The 20683-nt window shown below is 39.9% G+C and overlaps 1 protein-coding gene across 1 annotated transcript in view; it reads left to right on the forward strand.

Moving 5' to 3' along the window:
• Window positions 1-20683, forward strand: part of LOC147740933 (uncharacterized) — a 330387-nt gene that overhangs the window by 268680 nt on the left and 41024 nt on the right. The window contains exon 8 of the mRNA XM_086936090.1: window positions 6326-6367. Within this exon, the coding sequence (XP_086792216.1) occupies window positions 6326-6367 (42 nt within the window). The remainder of the gene's footprint in view (window positions 1-6325; window positions 6368-20683) is intronic.

Raw genomic sequence — 20683 nt, forward strand, 5'->3', positions numbered from 1 at the left:
CCTTTCCCTCACCAAGGTCCCCATTACCGCCAAAGCCAACCTCCACGAAGGAATGAAGGCCGTTGCCGACTGGATGAAGACCAGCTGTCTGAAGCTGAACTCGGACAAGATGGAGGTCCTCATCCTCGGCTCCAACCATTCAGCCTGGGATGGCTCCAGGTGGCCGACAGCACTGGAGGCAGCCCCGACACCCACGGACATTGCACTCAACCTGTGAATCACCCTCGACTCACCGCTCTCAAGGACCAAGCAAGCCAATGCTGTCTCCTCCTCCTGCTCCAACACTATCCGCATGCTCCGCAAGATCTACAGATCGATCCCGACAGATACAAGAAAGACAGTCACCCAGGCCCTCGTCAGCAGCAGACTCGACTACAGAAATGCCCTCTACACGGGAGCCCCGACCAAGCTCATTAAACGACTACAATGCATCCAAAACGCCTCGGCACGACTGATCCTCGACGTACCATGCCACTGCCAAATCACTTCCCAGCTGAGAAACCTGCACTGGCTCCCCGTCAACAGGAGGATATCCTTCAAGCTCCTCACCCACGCACACACGGCACTCCACAAGACCGGCCCAGCCTACCTCAACAGACGGCTCTCCTTCTACATCCCCAACCACCAGCTACACTCTCACTCGCCACCGTCCCGCGTGGTATATGGTCTAAATATCGAGTCCAAAATATCGAGGAACACAAATATCGAGTCCAAAATATAGAATGGACAAAACATCGAATGGACAGAATATAGACATCAAAAATATCGTTTTGAAGGTAAGAAATGTAATATCGATTTAATAATATTGATTCTTTTTTTAAGTGTTTTGTATGTTAGTATATGTCTGAAAAGTGTATCTTTTTTGTAATTTATTAATTTTATGTTATTTAATTTTTGCGTAATTTAATTCTGTAGCGGGTTGTGGGTTTATAGGGGAATAGGAAGGGAAGTAATTTAATTATAAATAATTAAATATGTTAATTAATTTATTGGTATTTATTTTGAATACATTGTTAATTAATTTGTAATTGGTAATTAGTTTTTATTTGGTAATTAAATTATTCTTAATTGATCATTAATGTTTATTAATTGATTAATTGATAATTATGTGAATAATATTAATTTATTTTCTGTAGTGGGTTGTGGGTTTATAGGGGAATAGGGTGGGAAGTAATTTAATTATAATTCATTAAATATGTTAATTAATTTATTGGTATTTATTTTGACTAAATTGTTAATTATTTTTTAATTGGTAATTAATTAATTCTTAATTGATAATTAATTTTTATTAATTGATTAATTGATAATTATGTGAATAATATTAATTTATTTTCTGTAGCGGGTTGTGGGTTTATAGGGGAATAGGGTGGGAAGTAATTTAATTATAATTAATTAAATATGTTAATTTATTTATTGGTATTTATTTTGAATAAATTGTTAATTAATTTTTAATTGATAATTAATTAATTCGTAATTGATAATAATTTTTTATTAATTGATTAATTGATAATTATGTGAATAATATACATGTATTTTCTTTAGCGGGTTGTGGGTTTATAGGGGAATAGGGTGGTTAGTAATTTAATTATAATTAATTAAACATTATAATTTATTTATTGGTATTTATTTTGAATAAATTGTTAATTAATTTTTAATTGGTAAATAATTAATTTTTATTTATTGATTAATTGATAATTATGTGAATTATATTAATTTATTTTCACTAGAGTGGGAATGGTAAAATTTACCCCTATGCTATCCAACGCGTTCCCTACTGTTGCACTCTCTGGAGTGGGAATAGTAATTTTTACCCCTACGCTATCCAAAGCTTTCCCTACTTGTTGCACTCTCTGGAGTGGGAATAGTAATTTTTACCCCTACGTCATCCAACGCTTTCCCTACTGTTGCACTTCCTGGAGTGGGAATAGTAATTTTTACACTCTAGCTATCCTACGGTAATAATATTGTGTATTTTTTATGAATGTTCTAAAATAACATGGGATCGGAAATAGGATAGGTTACCCCTGGATAAATGGCAAGCATCCCTAAAAGCCACCAAGCCTATAGTAAGAACAAACATCGAAGAAGCAAACACCAACTTTAATGCCTGGATCCAAGAAACACAAGACACGACCCTCCCTAAAGTCATTATACAGAAATGCAATAGGAAAAACGCGGCTCCCTGGTTTAGTCCTGAATTGAGAATATTAAAGCAATCCTGCCACAAGTTGGAAAGACTCTGGAGACTAGTCCCCTCGCTAGAAACAAAACATACTTACAGAATAGCTATCAGGAGATACAAAAACGAGATTAAAAAAACTCAGGCAAAATGTTAAGAGGATAAAATAGGTACTGTAGCGAACTCCCCTAAAGAGATATTTCGAATAGCCAAATCACTGATTACCCCGCCACAACCCCTTCCTTCCAGTGAAGGAGCGCTTGAACGCTGCAATCAACTGGCAGTATTCTTCAAAGAGAAAATAGAGACAATATATAATGCCTTCTCCTCTAATCAACTTGACTCAGAATACAATAACACCATCGATCTAATTCATGTTCCTGTCCTTGACCACTTAAATTTCTTGAACTTAGAGGCACTTGATATAATTAATGGACGTGGCTCCACCCAAACAGATAAAGGCAGCTATCAAAGCTGTCCAAACCACCATAATGGAGGTCTTAAATCTCTCTATATCAACATGTGGAAATGCGCCATGGTAAAAGCATTAATAAAAAAGCCCAGCTTGGACCCGTCCATACTATCAAACTATCGTCCAATTTCCCTCCTTCCATGGCTCAGTAAACTACTAGAAAAACATGTTAATAATATTCTCACTGCCCACCTTGAATCTAATAATTTGCTGGACGATACCCACTGGCTTTCACCCAAACCATGGAACAGAAACAGCCCTATTGCTAGTGACCGAGGAGGCTAGGAGACTGGTGGATGAGGGAGGAGGAGCTGCGATCATTCTGCTGGACCTCAGTGCAGCGTTCGACATGGTCAACCATTCCATCTTGATCAACCAACTCAGAATGAGCAGGGTGTGGGGCGCTGCTCTGAAGTGGTTCACCTCCTTCCTCAGTAATCGCCATTTCCAAGTCTTTGAAGGAGACATGGTCTCGTCTAGTCAATCTCTGGAATGTGGGGTTCCACAGGGTTCGGCCCTATGCCCAACGCTCTTCAACGTGTATATGAAGCCATTGGCAGCTGTCGTCCACCCATTCGGCATTAAGATCGTCAGCTATGCAGACGATACCCAATTAGTGGTATCCCTGGGCCACGATGGAAGATCGTCATATAGGCTGGCACCCTGCCTCGAAGCAGTGGCCGGATGGATGAAGGACTCTTACCTCCGTCTTAACGGAGATAAGACGGAGATTATGCTACTAGGCAACTCCTCCCCCGCCCCACCGATTCCCATGTGGCCCTCATGCCTAGGACCAGCCCCACCGCCTAAGCCGTACATAAAGAGCTTGGGCGTGTGGCTTGATGATAAACTTAACTTTAGTCACCAAGCCACTGTTTTATCATCAACATGCTATGGGTTGTTAAGGATGCTACGTAACGTTCTTCCTCTCCTCTCATTCGAAGCACGCAGGATCATGATCCAGGCGCTGATTTTATCTCAGCTGGATTATGGGAATTCCCTGTACCTAGGAGCCCCACTGTCTACAATAAATAAACTTCAAGTGGTACAGAACAGCGCTGCAAGATTGCTCCTGCAGGTCCCGAGGAGACAATCTGCTAGGCCCGCCCTTCGTCAACTACACTGGCTTTCCATGGGTGCCAGGGTTCAGTTCAAAGCGCTGTGTATAGCCCACAAAGCTATCTGGAAAACAGGTCACATCATTCTTCATTCTTTACTACCACTTTACCAATCATCTAGATCCCTCCGTGCCAGTAACCAAGTTTTAGCAACTACCAGGAAGGTCAAGAAAGCTAGGTGGGGAGAACGCTCCTTTTCGTACTCAGCGGGCAAGCTATGGAATGCTCTCCCTCAGCTAATAAGAGCGACCCACAGTCTAACTGCTTTTCGCAAACTTTTGAAAACGCATTTATTCAACCGATAATCTTGCTAGAAACTCTGTGGCTGCTGCTTCTTGGTATGAAGCGCTACGAGGCCTCCGGGTAGTATAGGCGCTATATAAATATTCTTTCATTCATTCATTTATATATATGTTTTAACCAATATAATTGTATATTTTTTTTTATAAGTTAAATTAATAATTTTAAGGTTATTTAAGTATTTTTAAGTATATTTTAGCTATTTATTTTGATATTTTTTAATTTTACATTATTTTTAAGAAATTCGATATTTTTAAAAAGTATATATTTTTAAACGATATTTTGGATTCGATATTTTGGTAATTACCTGTTTGTGGATCGGAATTCGATATTTTGTCTGTCGATATTTTGGGATTGATTTTTTGGGTAGTCTATATTTTTTCAGTCGATATTCAGTCAGTGATCCGTCCCGCGCATCCGAAGAACAACCACCGGTGGAAGATCCTTCTCCCACCTCGCCGCCAAGACATGGAACACCCTCCCACTGAGCCTACAACAGACCTAAGACCTGCTGACCTTCAGGAGGATACTCAAGACCTGGCTGTTCGATCAGTAGCGCCCCCCAGCGCCATGCGACCCTCGCGGGTATGTAGTGCGCTTTACAAATGATTGATTGATTGACTGATATACATGTTTTAAAACTAAACACCCAGGGGAATCCAGGATGGGGTGACTTGTCTGGCTCTCACCAGGTTCAGTTACACAGACTCCCTTGCAAACCTCAAACTTTGTAAAAAATAATACACTTTCCTCACACTTCTGTAGTCGAAAGGTCTGGAATCCAGGTGGATCCACAAAATTCCACCCACCCCGCATTCCCTAAAGTCTTCCTGAGAAAAATGGTACCTCACTTGTGTGGGTAGGCTGAGTGCCTGTGACAGGAAACTGCCTAAAACACAACGTGGACACACCACATTTTCACAGTAAAACAAACCCTTTTTTTGGCAAAGGGTCTAGCTGTACATTTTGAACCCTAGCTCTGACGGCAGCTAGGGAAACCTAGCAAACCGATACATTATTGAAAACTAGACATCCAGGGGGAATCCAGGATGGGGTAACTTGTCTGGCTCTCACCAGGTTCTGTGACCCAGAATCCCTTGAAAACCTCAAACTTTGTAAAAAAATCTGTGTTCCTCCCATTTCTGTGGTGAAAAGTTCTGGATTCTTCGTGGATTCCCACATTTCCGCCCACCCGCATTCCCCAAAGCCTTCTGAGAAAAAATGGTACCTCACTCTCACTTGGGAGGAGAACCATTGGAAAGGGGAGATTCTCCCCTTTCCAATGATACCTCTCCCGTCTTTCTACGTGCTCAGGGTTGAGCACGTTGAAAGTGAAACTGAAATGAGCCTCTTGGCTCATTACAGTTTTGGTTTCACTGAAATGACATCAGCGCGACAAGCTTGGTAATCGTCATTTCAGGGAAACCAGGGGAGCAACCTTTGGAGCTGGCTCCCGAGGCTGTTTGGGGGTAAAGGGAATCCCTTTGGTGCTTGCACCAGAGATATTGCCTGTGCCATGTGCGAGGATGGCCGGGGGCCGTCCGACTCACAAGAGCACTGGTGCGTCGGATGGCCCCTAGCCGTCCGACGCAGCAAAGGGGTTAAAGTTGTTATTCCCTGTTTCCTATTGCTATTATAAGTCTGTTTATTTACTAAAGAGCATTTGGAGATTCACTATGTTCCTGAACTCATCTAGTATAACCAACCATAACCAGAAAACCCTACCTACACAGTGTGTTGATTCGAATCGCAATTGAACTGGATTTCTAATTTGTGTTGGTGCACTGAGCTGAGTCCTTGCACCAGGGGGTTTGACATCTGATTCCCGTGTCTATGAGGTTGTGGGGACAGATTGTGACGGCCTACCTTTTGCTGCAAGCAGAGATACTAAAGTAGGGCTCTAAAGCCTCAGGGCAGTGCCCAAACGCCCCTCTGGATGAACTGCCAGCTTCTGTGAAAGAGAATTATAACAATTATAAAAAGCGTTCCTTGAAATGCTTTTTTGCAAGCAATTCATAGGAGAGTAGATCATTTTGATATACTTTGTGTTTCATTTCTATTTCTTTGTAATGCATTCATAAAATAGGCACAAGTATGCGAATGCATCATACGCTATTGAATAATCACCATTGTCACCAGTCATTGTGATATGTTCCTAAAGAAGCATGTCACTTCAGCATTAGAGATAGGGTTGATGAGTGCAAATGAAAGCAATTCACAGCGGTTTGCTAATAAATTTCATTGTGTACTTTTCAGGATTGTGGCCGTGTTTAAGATTTTGCACATGTTGCAAGAAAGGTAAGAAAATGGCTTAATGAATTTTGTTAATCATTTCAGCTGGTTTGAATAGCACCTCGCTTACTCCTTGTTCCTATTCGATGGGGCATGTTTTTGCAAACATTTGCACACTACTTTTAGGCAGCAGTATTTTTACTTTTTGATTAGTTTCAAACGTGTAATGCCTATTGCATAGAGTTACAAAAAAATAGATATGAAAAGGAATTATAGACAAACCTATTAGTTTCTCCATTGTTTTTTTTAATTTCTTTCAATTCCATTAAAAATAACTTAGCACATTATACATCTGCCATATGGGGTATACATAGCTGGATTTGTTGCTTATGAGGCACAATTACCTGAGCACCCTCAAAAGCATAACAACAAGTATAGGTTTGTACAGATCAAGATTTTATTTAAGAGCACACTGTTGTGTCAAGAACAGCATAGAGTGGGCAGCTGAGGTTATGTCCCCTAGGATGCAACATACAGTTACAACTAGTGGTTATGCTAGAGCTGGAAGCACATTTTGTAATTGGAAGCCTATTTAATGGATCCTGCCATGTCCATTAATATAACATGTATACTTTGTTCAGGCCGGACACTTCTTCAACCATGTGAAAAGCGCATTGTCCATGCCTCCTTGTATTGTCATGTGTATCTCTGGGGTATGCACCCTGCTGAAACCTATCAGCTAGTTTCAAGATCCAACAACACAGGAGTCTTGGGTTTGTGTTGTGCCCAGGAGACCTCCATGTATATTATATACCCCTAACCCTGCTTTTCTCCAAATCATGGTCTGAAGTTGTAGGTAGTGTGTTAGCGGACTCCAAATATGTTTGGGTTGGGAGGAGGGGGCAATGTTTCTGAACACATCGCCAACTGTTTGATGCAAAATATAAGATCCTTTAGCCATTTCTCTTTAACAGGAAGCGGCCAGTCCCCAGCACATTGCAGTTCTCCGCTTAGCCCGCAGGGGGGCCAGTACGATGAATTGTTGACCTCTGGCAGAGACTACTTTGACAAGACCCAACAGACATATTCTGAGATCCGATGGAATCCTGAAACCTATCATTTCTATAACTGTACTGTTAACTGATTGATAATTGATTGCCAGTATTTCTTAGCCAGGGGTACTCCCATGCAAGATATAAGAAGTCAGTGTTCTCTGTGTCTTGTGAATACTGATTCCTTCCTAAGGCATGTTTCATCAAAGTGAGCTGGGTGGTTTATTCTTTGCAGGATTTTAAAATGTATCCAAGTTTGGAGAGAGGGTGCTAGTCTGGCAGCAGAAATATCATGAGTCCGCCCATGCAACAGCTGTCTTATTCAAGCTTCCATTTAACTCTGGAAGTTGGACTGTGTTTTAAAGTAGTGTCATGAGTTTTTTAGGCTAGTTACTGGGAGTAGGAGAGATACAGTCTAGAAGTGAGGTAAAGTAGAAAAAATGGGCTTGCAAGCTGTGTGCAAACGTAATGAAGAATATTACAGACGGGGCCAGCCTTGTGCTGTCACCTAGGTTCTAAAATTGAATAAATGACCCTCCTAAAAGAGATCTCACATTTAGTTATGAGTTATGTAATATTATCAATGAGTGTTCTTCAAGGGTTGGGTATAGCCATGGATGATGATTGAATGGGAGATCAAGAGTATTACAACAAGGTTAGCGTGTTCTTATGTTTAATTCTCCCATGCCAGCTTCATCCAAGCTACGGCATCAATCCATCAGTTGCCAACTTTGTATATAACATGGCTTTTAGTGGGACTGAAGCTTCTCTAGCTCTAGCTTAAAGGGCCAACAGCGAGCTAATACTGCTTGATCACAGAGCTAGCAGAGTTCCAGGTCAGTGGCTTCAAAGCCACCCTGATCATTTGGGTGACCAGGAGCCCTCCCAGGCTGATCGAGTGGGCCCCAAGATGAGAACTTTGGTGTTGTCTGAGTTGAGCTTGAGGCAGCTGTCTTTCATCCAGGTGGTAACGGCCTTCAACCCGCTGTGAAAGTTGACTCTGGCAGATATATATATTAAAGCTCAAAAACAGGCACAGAGCACTCATCGGACATGAATTGTTCATTCTGAGCTAATGCATTTCGGCATTCCGCATTCTCCAGAGCTCACTCAAACTTCTTCAAAAGTAACGCATGTTTAAAGTACTTCAGAGATGGTTTCATTGGTGCAACGGTGAAAATGGCCAGCAACAAAGGACTGTCAAAATTCTTAGTGCAAATGTCGATATTTATGACTGCCATGTCAGCATGTATATTCATTACTCAAGTCAGATGGTAATCACTTTATGTTGCCTTTCATTTGAAGTTGTTCAAGTCTCTCATAGACAATGCAGTGTTTAATCTTGCACAATGCAGCACACATAGAAACAGCAAAACAAGGAGAAAGAAAGCATTTCTCCTTGTTCTGCCAGAGTAAGACCAGGTTTTTTTGGGCTTAATGTTGGTGCTGCCCCATATTTATGCCCACCTTGTAAATATGGGGCAGCATCAAAATCAACGGATGTTGCGGTGGAACATCCACCACAACACCCATTTCCCACCCTTTCACGCTAGGTATATTGTGAAAGGGTGCCTTATTCACAAGGCGGAGTTAAGCCATGTTAAGTGGCTACATGCTGTCTTGTGAATAAAGTAAAGCCCATATCGCCACCACAACATACAAAATAGGGACATAGTGGCGGCCATAGGGGCTTGTAAATATGCCTCATTTTTTTTCTATGAATTTAAAAAGGTTTTTTTTATTCTATTTCCTAAATATAACGTCCCTGTAAGCTGCTTTTTTTCAGGGAATTTCAAAGGTTTTTCAAATTACATTTTAAAGTTATTATTATTTTCCTGTAATTTCTTGAGATAATTTCTAGGGTTTATTTTTAGTGCTAAGTATACTACAATGTATTTTGCTTGTTAATTTAGTAATATTTTTTTTTACTAAAGACATTTTTAAAACTAAAAATAAATGTTACATACATTTCAAAAGGTAAACAACTGATATCTACTTACTGTAAAATATATAGTAGCATTCTAGTTTTAAGTTCAATTGTTGCAGGTGAGATTGACTGTTGGAAACACATTTAATAACATAGCATAACCTTTCTTTTATTTTTCTAGAGCCAATCACAGACCTCTTTACTTTCTGCTGAAAGTCACTACTTAATTGTAGCTACCTGCATTTTTACTCCATTTAATTAAATATGTTCTTTTCAAAATCAGATGCAGCCCTCTATTTTTACTGAATCTTATTTAAAAAAAATCTCTTATTCAGCTCCAGCCTTCTCCTATGTGTTAGTCCACCTTGCCTTTAAAATGGCTTGAGGATGGATTGTGGGTCATAGTTTTGGGTCAGATAGTGTGCAAGAAAGAGTGGCAGGGACTTGGATTTGCTTAATGTGCATATGCCTTGGGTTGGCCAGAGGGGTTTAAAGTGGTCCCAATTTCAGCCTTTGGTTGAAAACATTGCAGATGTTCCACACCCAGACCTCATGATTGTGCAATGTGGTGACAATGGCCTAGGCACACACTGGGGTAGGAGTGGAATCCTAATGAAGGATACATTTGGTCAATTAATTGTACTTTTCCCTCATACTGCATTGGTGTTCTCCAACATATGCCAAAGGTAGAAATGGAAGTGGTCAAACAACATCTGTCCACAGATAGACAAATTTAGGAAACATGTAAAAAAAACATGTTTTGCACTCCACAGAGAAGATTGCACGGGCTCTATATCCTACACCAATTTATGCTTTGACATGGACAGTATATATAGACGTGATAGAGTTCATTTCACTGAGAAAGGCAACAAGGTATTAACAACTTGAAAAACAACATCCTGTTTTATGTGTGGTTATCATTTACACACCATAAACACAAAGGGCCTGATTCACAAGTTTAGATTAAAAGTCTACCTTTACTACATTTCCGGATTCACAAAGGTAAGTTACAAGCTTTTTTTTTTCTGTGCGTTCTTGGGGCAGAGTCTCTTCACTTGGGGCAAAAATTCCACCCCAACTGCGGAGATTCCACTCGGGCCCGGAGTAAAATCTCTGCACTTGAGCTGGAGATTCTACTCATAACTTACCTTTGGGAATTCCCCAAAGTTGCAAACTTAGAAATTGTGAAATGGGCCGAAAGCCTCTTTTCAGAGACACCCTTTAAACCATATATTGATTAATTTTCTTCTTAATTCTCTTTATTTAAAAGAAAAATCGCACTCAGATTCATGAATCTCTCTTGAAGCTACAAAGCAAAAACACACATTCAATACACAGCAGAAAATTTAGGATCAGCAAATCTGTCTCAAATCTATAAACCTAAAACACACATTCAATGCACAGCAACATATTTAGGATTCACAACTGTGTGATTGAATCTCTGCAAGTCTCAATGGCTGTGTGAGTCGGTGTATAACTGTTTTATTTGATGTACCAGTGGGCGTGAGAGTGTCTGTGTGGTCTGTGGGTCAGTGCATGAGTCTCTGAGTGGATATATGAGTGCATGCATTAGTGTCTGAGTGGCTCTGTGAGGGGGTGCATGAGTGTATAAGAAGGTCTGGGAGTGGGTACGTGAGTGTCTGAGTGGGTACGTGAGTGAGTGGCTAGGTGAGTGAGAGCGTGAGTGTCTGAGTAGGTATGTAACTGTATGTGAGTGTCTATGTGGGTCTGTGAGTGTGTGCATGAGTGTCTGAGTGGGTCTGTTAGTGGGGTGTGAATCTCTCAGTGTGTCTGAGAGTGGGTGTGTGAGTGTATGAGTGGGTCTGTGAGTCACTGTGTAGTGTTAGTCTCTGAATGGGGCTGGGAGTGGGTCTGCATGAGTGTCAAAGCGGAAGCTGAATAAAGGGCAAGGGTCAAAAATGTGTGTTGCCCCCATATTAATGCCCAAAGGAACTTTAAACACTCCTGCAGCCTGAACTGTTAGATAGAATTATGGCAAATTTGGCAGAATAGTAGCTTTTTGTTCACAGATCACTATTTTTGTTATTTGAGTTAAATCAATTCAGTAGGTGTTGAGAAAACTAGGGAAATCCAAATATGTGAGCTGCAATTGTGTCTTATTTGTAAATAATAATGAGCTTATGCAGAGATCTGCAGAGCTATGATTGGCTGCAAAATCTCCACCCAGGAAGTGTTGGCAGCCATCGTGGGACTCAGCTTCAGCTCTCACTTAGACACCCACTGAGAAACTCAGGCACCCACTCACAGACCCACTCAGACACTCATATACTCACTCACAGACTGACTGGCACAAGGAGGTGCTTGAAAAACCACTCAGACACCCTCACACCCTGTCTTAGACCGATTCAGTCACTTACTTCGACACTCATGAACCCACTCAGACACCCACTCAGAAAGTCACGCACCCGTTCACAGACCCACTCAGACAGTTATGCACCCACTGACAAACCCAGTGAGACAATAATGCAGCCACTGCCAGGCCTACTTAGATACTTACACAACCACTCACACACCTACTGAGACACTCACTCACCCACTGAGACACTCATGCTCACACTCACACAGTCATTCTCAGAGACTACAGGCTAGAGTTAGGTATTCAAATTTAAAAACCTTCCGATTTCACTGAAAAAAACAAGGGTTACAGGGACATTAAAGTTAGGAAATAGAAATGGTACAGAGCAATAAAATCTTCAGAAATACTTAGGTAAAAATATTGTGGCTAAGAAATATGGATGTAAAAAATCTTGTAAAGAATATCACTTGTCAGATAATTAATATAGATTGCAAAAATATCGAAATGTTAAATATCGTTAACAAAAATATAGTTGTTAAAAATATCGAATTATTATTAATGTTATGTATTTTAGTACTTTTTATGAGAATTGTTACTATTTTTATAATATATGTGTTAAAAGTTTAGTAGTTAATATTTTTCATATTATTTGAATTTTGCATTTTTAGTTCGGTAGTGGGTTGTGGGGTTATAGGGGAAAAGGGTGGGAAGTCATTCAATTATATAGAATTTAAATATTATTTATAGTATTTATTAATTATTTTAATTTGAATTTTGCATTTTTAGACTTGTTGTGGGTTGTGGTTTATAGGGGAATAGGGTGGGAAGTAATTTAATTATATGAAATGTATTTAATAATTTATATGTATTCATAATTGTATATTGTGATGTTATAGAGTTGTAAATGTGTAAATTAATGTATTAATAATTTTTTGATAATTAGTTGTTAATTAATTTTAATTAATTAATAAATAAATAATTACTTTAATTGTTTAATAAATTTTAGCTGTGTGTTGTTTTTATATATGTAAATGGTGGGAAGTAATTTATTTTTATTGATGATTTATTAATTATGTGTTAATTAATTTGCATGAATTATTTGCTAATTATGTTGTAATACTTTATTTGGAATAAATAATTAGTAATTATTGTAATTGTGTGATTGTCAAGCAATGTGTAATTAATGAATGTCTATTGTTTTTTGTAATAATAATATATTTAAATTTCAATATTAATTATGTTAATAATAGAAATAACATTTAATAAAAATGTTGATGTTTATTTTTTTATTGGTGTGGTATCACTGGAGTGGGAATAGTAATTTTCCCCCCTCCGCTATCCAACACTTTCCCTACTGCTGCACCCACTGTAATGGGAATAGTAATTTTTACCCCTTCGCCACCCAACACTTTCCCTGCTGTTGCACTCACTGGAGTGGAAATAGTAATGTTTACCCCTCCGCTATTCAACATTTTCGATACTGTTGTACTTATTGTGTTGCAAAGTGTATTGTTAATATTTCTTTTAATACTTTAATTTATTAATTAATTAAAGAATGTTTTATTTTATTTTAAATTATTCATATATGTATATATTTAATTTTTATATAATTTAAAATGTTTATAAATTAAGTAAAGATAATAGTTAGTAAAATGTTTTTAGGTAAATGCATGTATTTGTACACATTTTTGTGTTTTTATATTTTCTTTTATTACGTTTACTTGTAATTTATTGTGTTCAAAATATTATTATTATTTAATATATTTTATTTAGTTTATATATCTTTTTTAAGTCAATATTTTTTGCATCTATATTTCTTACTTTGATATTTTTGCATCAATGTTATTACACTTACCTGTTTAAGTATAGGGAGTTGATATTTTAGTTTTTGATATTTTTACCAACAATATTTTTGGAAACTATGGGGCATATTATCAAGGACCGGTGTTAAAATTATTGCTGTTTTATCGGCAGGAAACTGCAGATAAAAGGGCGATAATGGGCTTGATAATATGCCCTTGTTAATTCCCATAAAAGCCCATGTTAACACCAGAACATGGGCTTCTATAGGAATTAACAAGGGCGTATTATCAAACCCATTATCGCAGTTGTAATCCTAATTCCTAATTCCTAAGTTTTTTACATCGATATTTAATCTTGGAACCAATAGAAATAAAAAGAAATAGGAATTCACAGAAAAAAAGAAAGCTTACCGGGAGTTAAGCATACATTTCACTCATACAAAAATAGTGAAATTCTGTAGTTATAGTTATCTGAGCCAACTATAACTTTTGTGCCAGCAATGCACTGCTGATGCCCTCACATATTACATCACTGATGAAAGTGTCAGTGACATCACTGATGAAATCTCAAATGATCAAATTAAATCACTAATGACATCACTGATGGCAATATCCACAGAACCACTCATTTACCCACTCACACCCCATAGAACCTCTCATACACTCACTCTCACTCCACACAACGCCTCTCATACCTATTCACAAACCCATACCAGTACTCATACAACCAATCCCTCAACCATGGAGGCACACTCACAACCATGTACTCATACTGCCACTCACATACCGACTAACACACATACAGCCACTAATATACCTACTCACTCACCAACACAGCCACTCACACATCGTCATACAGACACTTATATACTCACTCATTTACCCTTATAGCCACTCATACGTCCAGTAAATTACCCATACAGAAGCTTATACAGCCACTTACTCATCACTACAGGTACTCACACACCCACCCATTTAGCCACTTATACTGCTACTCACTCACCAATACAGCTACTAATATACCCACTCTCATACCCATATACCACTGGCACAGCCACTCACTTACCCTTATAACTATTCACATACCCATAGATCCCCTTGCATATCCATTTGCACACCTACCCAACCACTAAACATACATTTGCTGACACACCCACTCACACAGACATTCACTGACCAAAATAGTTACTCACACTCACTCACCTTTACACACACTCAAGCATCTGCTTACTCACCCATACAGCCCTTCACACAGCTACTAAGTCACCAATACAGCCACTCAAACACTCACTCATATACCTATGTGGCCATTCACACAGCCACTTACTCACCCATACAGCTGCTCACCCACATACTCACTTTCCAACACAGCCACTCACACAGTCACTCATTCACCAATACAGCTACTCACATATCCACTGACACATCTATACAGCCACTCAAACACCCATTACAGCTACTCAGACATCCACTAACACAGTCGGGCAGCCACTCAGATGACATTTGTTAGAGATAGTATGACTATTACTAGTATAAAAGAATAGAAATTTAACTTATGCTGTAACTTAGTGTATATCTTCAAGGTTCAGAAAAGTTTATGAAGCACTTACAGTCATGGGATAATGTCATCCGTGATGTCATTTAAAATGTCATCATCGATTTCACTTACCATATCAAGAGTGATGTAGTATGATAGGTCATAAGCTGTGCATGGCACCAGGGCACGTTGGTATTACAGAAGGGGCTGCTTTGGTTCTGCAGCGCCTTCTGTAATACTCAAAACACTGGTGCACATACAGTGGAAGCTCTTTCTCAAGAAGGCGTTTCCTCATTTGCATGGGGGCATGGATCTCTTTGCCTTTGCACCCGCACCATATTATAGCTGTGGGCACAGAGGCATAGAACCTGTCAGGAGGTGCACTCACAGTGTGCAACCTGGATGGTGGATCATTGTCAGTTTCATTGTTAGTGCGCCCCCCGGATAGAAGCTCTCAAGAGGAAGAAAAGCTGTCCCATGGACCCCCAGACATCCCCTTGCAGGTGTGTGCAGTCTCTCATTGCATTCATCAACAAGGGAATCTCTAATCTCTCTTAAAAGGGCAGGCGAGTTGCCGCCTCCACCGTGCAACAGGGAGTGGCTGCTTCAAAGCTGCTCCATTTTTTACCTGAATGTGCTTTCCCTAGAGCAGCACAAGTTCGCAGCTGCCCTTAGAGCAGCGCATTCCATGTAATAGGGTGCACTTTCCCTAATTGTTTTAAAGGGATGTATGACGTTGCAACGCATACTTTTACCACGCATACCATTACAACGCGGTATTTACAATGAATACCGTTACAACGCATAGCGCTTAGAGGTGCTAGATAGTGGTAAGTATAATTTTATATTCCAACTCCAGTCCCCGTGGACACTAGGGAAGGTGTTGGATATAAAATTATACTTATTCCCTATCCTAGAGCGCCCCCCAGCGCAATGCGTTGTAATGGTATGCGTGGTAATGCCTGCGTTGTAATGGTAGTGCGTGGTAAAAACTTTGTTGTATCAGGTGTATACCGTTTTAAAGTGCACCAGGCACAAACAGGGAAAGTGTGCCCTACGAATATTAGAACACCTGAATGGTAAGTTTGTATATAATGTCAGGCTTTACAACACATCTTCTTGGACATTTTATAGATAAATCTTCCAGCTTAAATAAAAGATGACAGATCCTTTCTTCAAATAATCATCATACCGCAATGATATACCCGCAATTGATCAAGGGGCTCGTATACATTATGAATTGATATTAGATGTTTTTTGTTAGGCTGTATGACTCTGGACTGCACACATCTGCTGTAACTACTGCATACCCATCCTCCTTCAGGAATATAGGGCTGCCTACTATATCAAACATTACTCCACCAACTGTCATGTAAACACCGCATGGGCCATAGTAATCACATAGCATCACAAACAAATAAATTGCTTTCAAAATTCATGTCTGTATGACATCCTCAGCAGCTAATGAAGCCATGCAGGACAAGAGAGTTCATATAAACAATTTAATGTGCCCAGGCATCACTGTGGTCGCAGAAAGGACATACAACCTTTGACCTTCAATTAATTTACAGGTATTACCCTCCTTGGCTTACCCAGAGAGCATTATTAGCCCCTTATTTGCTCTAGGCGGGTTGGGAAAAGGTCAGGGAAGGAGCAACAAACATTGGTAAATTACATCAGTTTTTGCCCATGTGAATAATATTAAATGCTGTGGCCCTCCCTACTAATCAACCACATACGGCTATCCTCGATCTACCCCTGGAATGTTGTCTTTATGTTGCTAAACTCAATAACGTCCTTGTGTTGCCCAGTTAAACAAGCATTTGCAATGCAATAGGTCTTGCACTTGTGAAAGTTAGAGCTATTGGTATTGTAAATGAATATGGGGCCCATCAAGATTGGGGGCGAATCGCCACCGCCCTACTGGCAGTGGCCATCTGCCCGCCAAAACACCACGCCGGACGGCATTTTACCTCCGTCACATTGGCATGACGAAAGACCGTCCGCCGCTTTTCCGCTGGTAGGCAATTGTCACAATTGCCTACTGGCCTGAAAAGGGCCATAATATGGTGGTGGTGCCTTGCAGGCACCGTCATCCTTATTATGATGGGTGCGATGAAATGCCTTTCCATGACAGAGACTCCGCCATGGAAAGGCATTCGGTTTTCACTTTGAGGCCCCATTGTGGGCCCCCTGGGGGTTGGGGGGTGGGGGAAGCACTTTGGGGGTAGCCATGGTACCCCCTACATTGGCATGCACAAGGTGGCAGGCACCACGCGGTGCCTGTCACTTTATGCATGACAATGCACAACATCCATTTACAACATTGTGGCAGGTACTGCTCACAGCACCATCCGCCACAATGCTGTATATGTGGGAGGCCTAATTGCCGGTCAGGGACCGGCGCACCACTGGCGGCCAGTCCCAGCACCGCTAGGGTGGCCGGTGGACTGTAGTCCGCCCGCCATCCTAATGGGCCACTATGTCTTTTACCTATGTGTTTGGTTTAGAGTGTACCGGACAAATTTTGTTTGGAGTAGAATTATGTAGGTTGAATTGGAATGGTTAGTTAGGGAATGGTGCAGAGTGGGATTGTGTGGTGGGGAGTAGATTTGTGTAGTGGAATTATATGGCATGGTGACTAGATTGGTTTGAGACCTGCAAAAATAGATAAAAAGAAGATAGAGCGGTATAGGTAGTTTGTGCATGAAGTGGTGAATGAGCTGTAGATGGAGGGGAGGAAAGAGTGTGTGAAAAGAAGAAAAATGGGAGAGTAGGCCATAGATGCATTGAGAGTGTACGCAGAAGAGACCCTAAGAAGCAGAGGACAGCATGGATTTGAGGGATGGAAACGTTCAAAAGGCAAAGGAAAGAACTAGTGCTTGAAGACCTGAAGTGAGCTACTGTGAGAGTGGCAGGAGGACTGCGTGAGAGAATGAAAGAGAGGTGTGAGAGAGAGAAAGACGATAAGATGCGGCACCCAGAGGGTGGGAGATTGAGATAAGAGGTGTACGTTTGGGCTTGGATGTGCCTCTGCCGGTAGCTACTTCTCTTCTCAATGAGCTTGGATCCACACCTAGTAAATCCAGGTCTGGAGCTTCAAGAGCCATACATTTATGGTACACAAATTTTAGACCACTCATAGTTGCCCCAAATGCTGTGGGAAGCTCATAAAGGGCTCCTATGAAGACACAGAAAAAGGTTTCAGATAACGTGACTCTGATCATCATATGTCTGAACCTTTCAAGAGCTAACGTAATGGAAATATTTCAGACATGCAGGTTTGAGGGCTATTGAAAAATGTTGCCAGTTGTGAGAGATGATAATCATAAACGTAGTGTACTTTTTTAAAATTTTGCAAGTGAAGTCTCATGTAGAGATTGATTGCTGGCTAACCCGTAGCCCTTGAAGTTTCCACATTTTCCTAAATTTAAGCCACTGGGTCATGTTTTCCACTACAATTGGCACTATTTTCTTGTGAATCCAGGCTTTCATTCATGAGTTTGCCCCTAAATTCTAACTGAATATTGGTGAAATGTTTTTTATCAAAACAACTTAAAAAGGACTTGAAAGTCCTGATTTGCAAACATACAAAATAACACATGTGCACAAAACGTTTCCAGATCTGCACTCCCCTAAATCATGAGAAGAAAATGATGCATTAAGAGATTGGTTGAATTAAATAAAAAGATGCATAAAGGTTTGGTGAAGGTTAGGCTTGTCTTTGTTGTATGCTTGCAGGCCCAAAAAGCGTATGGAAAGAACGTAGAGAGCATGGAAAAGCCATCACCAAGAAGAGAAATCAGGGAGTGTGCATATAAAACAGAAACTGAGAAAAGCAGGGTTACCTTCTTACACATTTTATGTCACTATGGGGAATGAGAGAATTGCGTAATCACCAGAGAGTAAGGTAATTTACCCCACAAATAGCAGAGGTTAGATCTGCATACTCTTGTACTACTGGTCATGTAACCACATTCCATGCCAAGGTTCCAACCCCCACCATGCTGGCTGGGTGTAGCCAAACCAAAAGCAAATGTCCAGTGATTATGTGCACCAACAAAACTCATTTGTCTTATAACTGATGCATAGCTGGAACATGAAATAGGTTCAAGTGTCACACTACATGTTGACACACTCTGCTGCACTCTCCTTCCACAGAGACATTGTGCAAGAGAAGAACGTGTTGCAACAGTGCACTCCTGCACAATTAAGATGAGTGATTCAGTAGTCATTGGCTCTTGAGCTGAGCTACACCGTCACCACACATTATCGATCGCGCTCCCACTCGGTGACCATTGTCCAATGTCCAACATGCGGCGAGTGCGTGATCTAATAGTTTTCTTTTATATAACGTAATGTACAGTGCAATTATATAAAATATTGTGCAGCACAGTCCTGGATGAATATTATGGCAAAACCTTTAAAAAAGCAATCAGTACAACAGTACCAAAAATCAAATATTTGTGTGAAACATGGTTTTACAGGCAATTTATCTGTGAATTTGAGACTGATTAACTTCAAAGAGGCCAGTCCACGTAAAGTTCCTGACAACTACGATTGTCCATAAAGAGTGTCTCTGGAACAGACTGGGGTCAAAATTGTGCAGAAAAAATAGAAATGATGCAAGTGATCATTGCAGTTGGTTTATGGATTTATGATACCCATTTATTCTGTTTTGTATTAAAGATTTTAAACATTTTAATTCTGTAAATACTGAATTGTAATCATGTGTACAATCTTTATAATTTTAACTTGTGTAATAATGAATTTTGCATTGCTTTTATGGTTTTTATTAACCGAAATAAAGAATCTTGACTGACTGACTGGCAAGTGATCATTAAATCAACACTTGATTAGATAATATGGTTGTCAAAAATGACTTTGCAGGAATAGTCTTGATATTGGTGCCTAAAGCTGTTCAGACAGTTGCAATACTAATATGCTTTGGCTTTGTTCGGAATTAGTTTATATTGATAACATTTAGATATCCCTCTGATTTGTGAAATATACAGTGAAGCCAAGAGAATGTGTTTTGTCTCTAAACTTTGCTTTGTCATCTTTAGCCATGATTGGCTTACTGATGATGCATGCATTCTTAATTTAAACAACTGTTAATGCACACCATCTCCTTAATCTATCAAAGAAAGCATTCACACAATACACTCATATTTCCTAATTGAAATATAAAAAAATAAAATTTTTACAATGTATTCCGCTCAAAAATAGCATCCTGTTTCTCCATTTCTTAAAACTCAGTACATCAAAATAAAGATTTAACCTTCTCATTTCCAAATGTAAGTTTTGCAGAACAAAAGCACATTTGACACCAGGCAGAAAAATATCTTCTTAGTTCAGAAACATAATGGGGTCGATTCCGATTCGGGAAACAAATCCGTACGACGATTCGTGTTCGTAGCTGTTTCCGTACGAATTGTACGAATCAGTCCGAATCGCTTAGTACGATCCGTTCCAAGAAAATACGTCCAAATCATTGCGAACTGTACGAAAAAGAAGGGTAAATCCATATCGACCCGCGCAGTGAACCATACAATTCGTAAAAATGCTGTACGACCCGCCAAGTACGATCTGGACCGATGAATGAGTACGCAATTCGTACGGTAAACGTCGCGTATGAGCAATTCGTAAGGAGGGCAACACTATCACATACGCACCATACCCCTAAAATCAAGGGAGGTACACACGGGAAGTTCGCACCGTACATCTACAACACTGGGGTGTACAAA

Source organism: Lissotriton vulgaris, chromosome 1_1 (assembly GCF_964263255.1).
Source record: "Lissotriton vulgaris chromosome 1_1, aLisVul1.2, whole genome shotgun sequence".
Lineage (NCBI taxonomy): Eukaryota > Metazoa > Chordata > Amphibia > Caudata > Salamandridae > Lissotriton > Lissotriton vulgaris.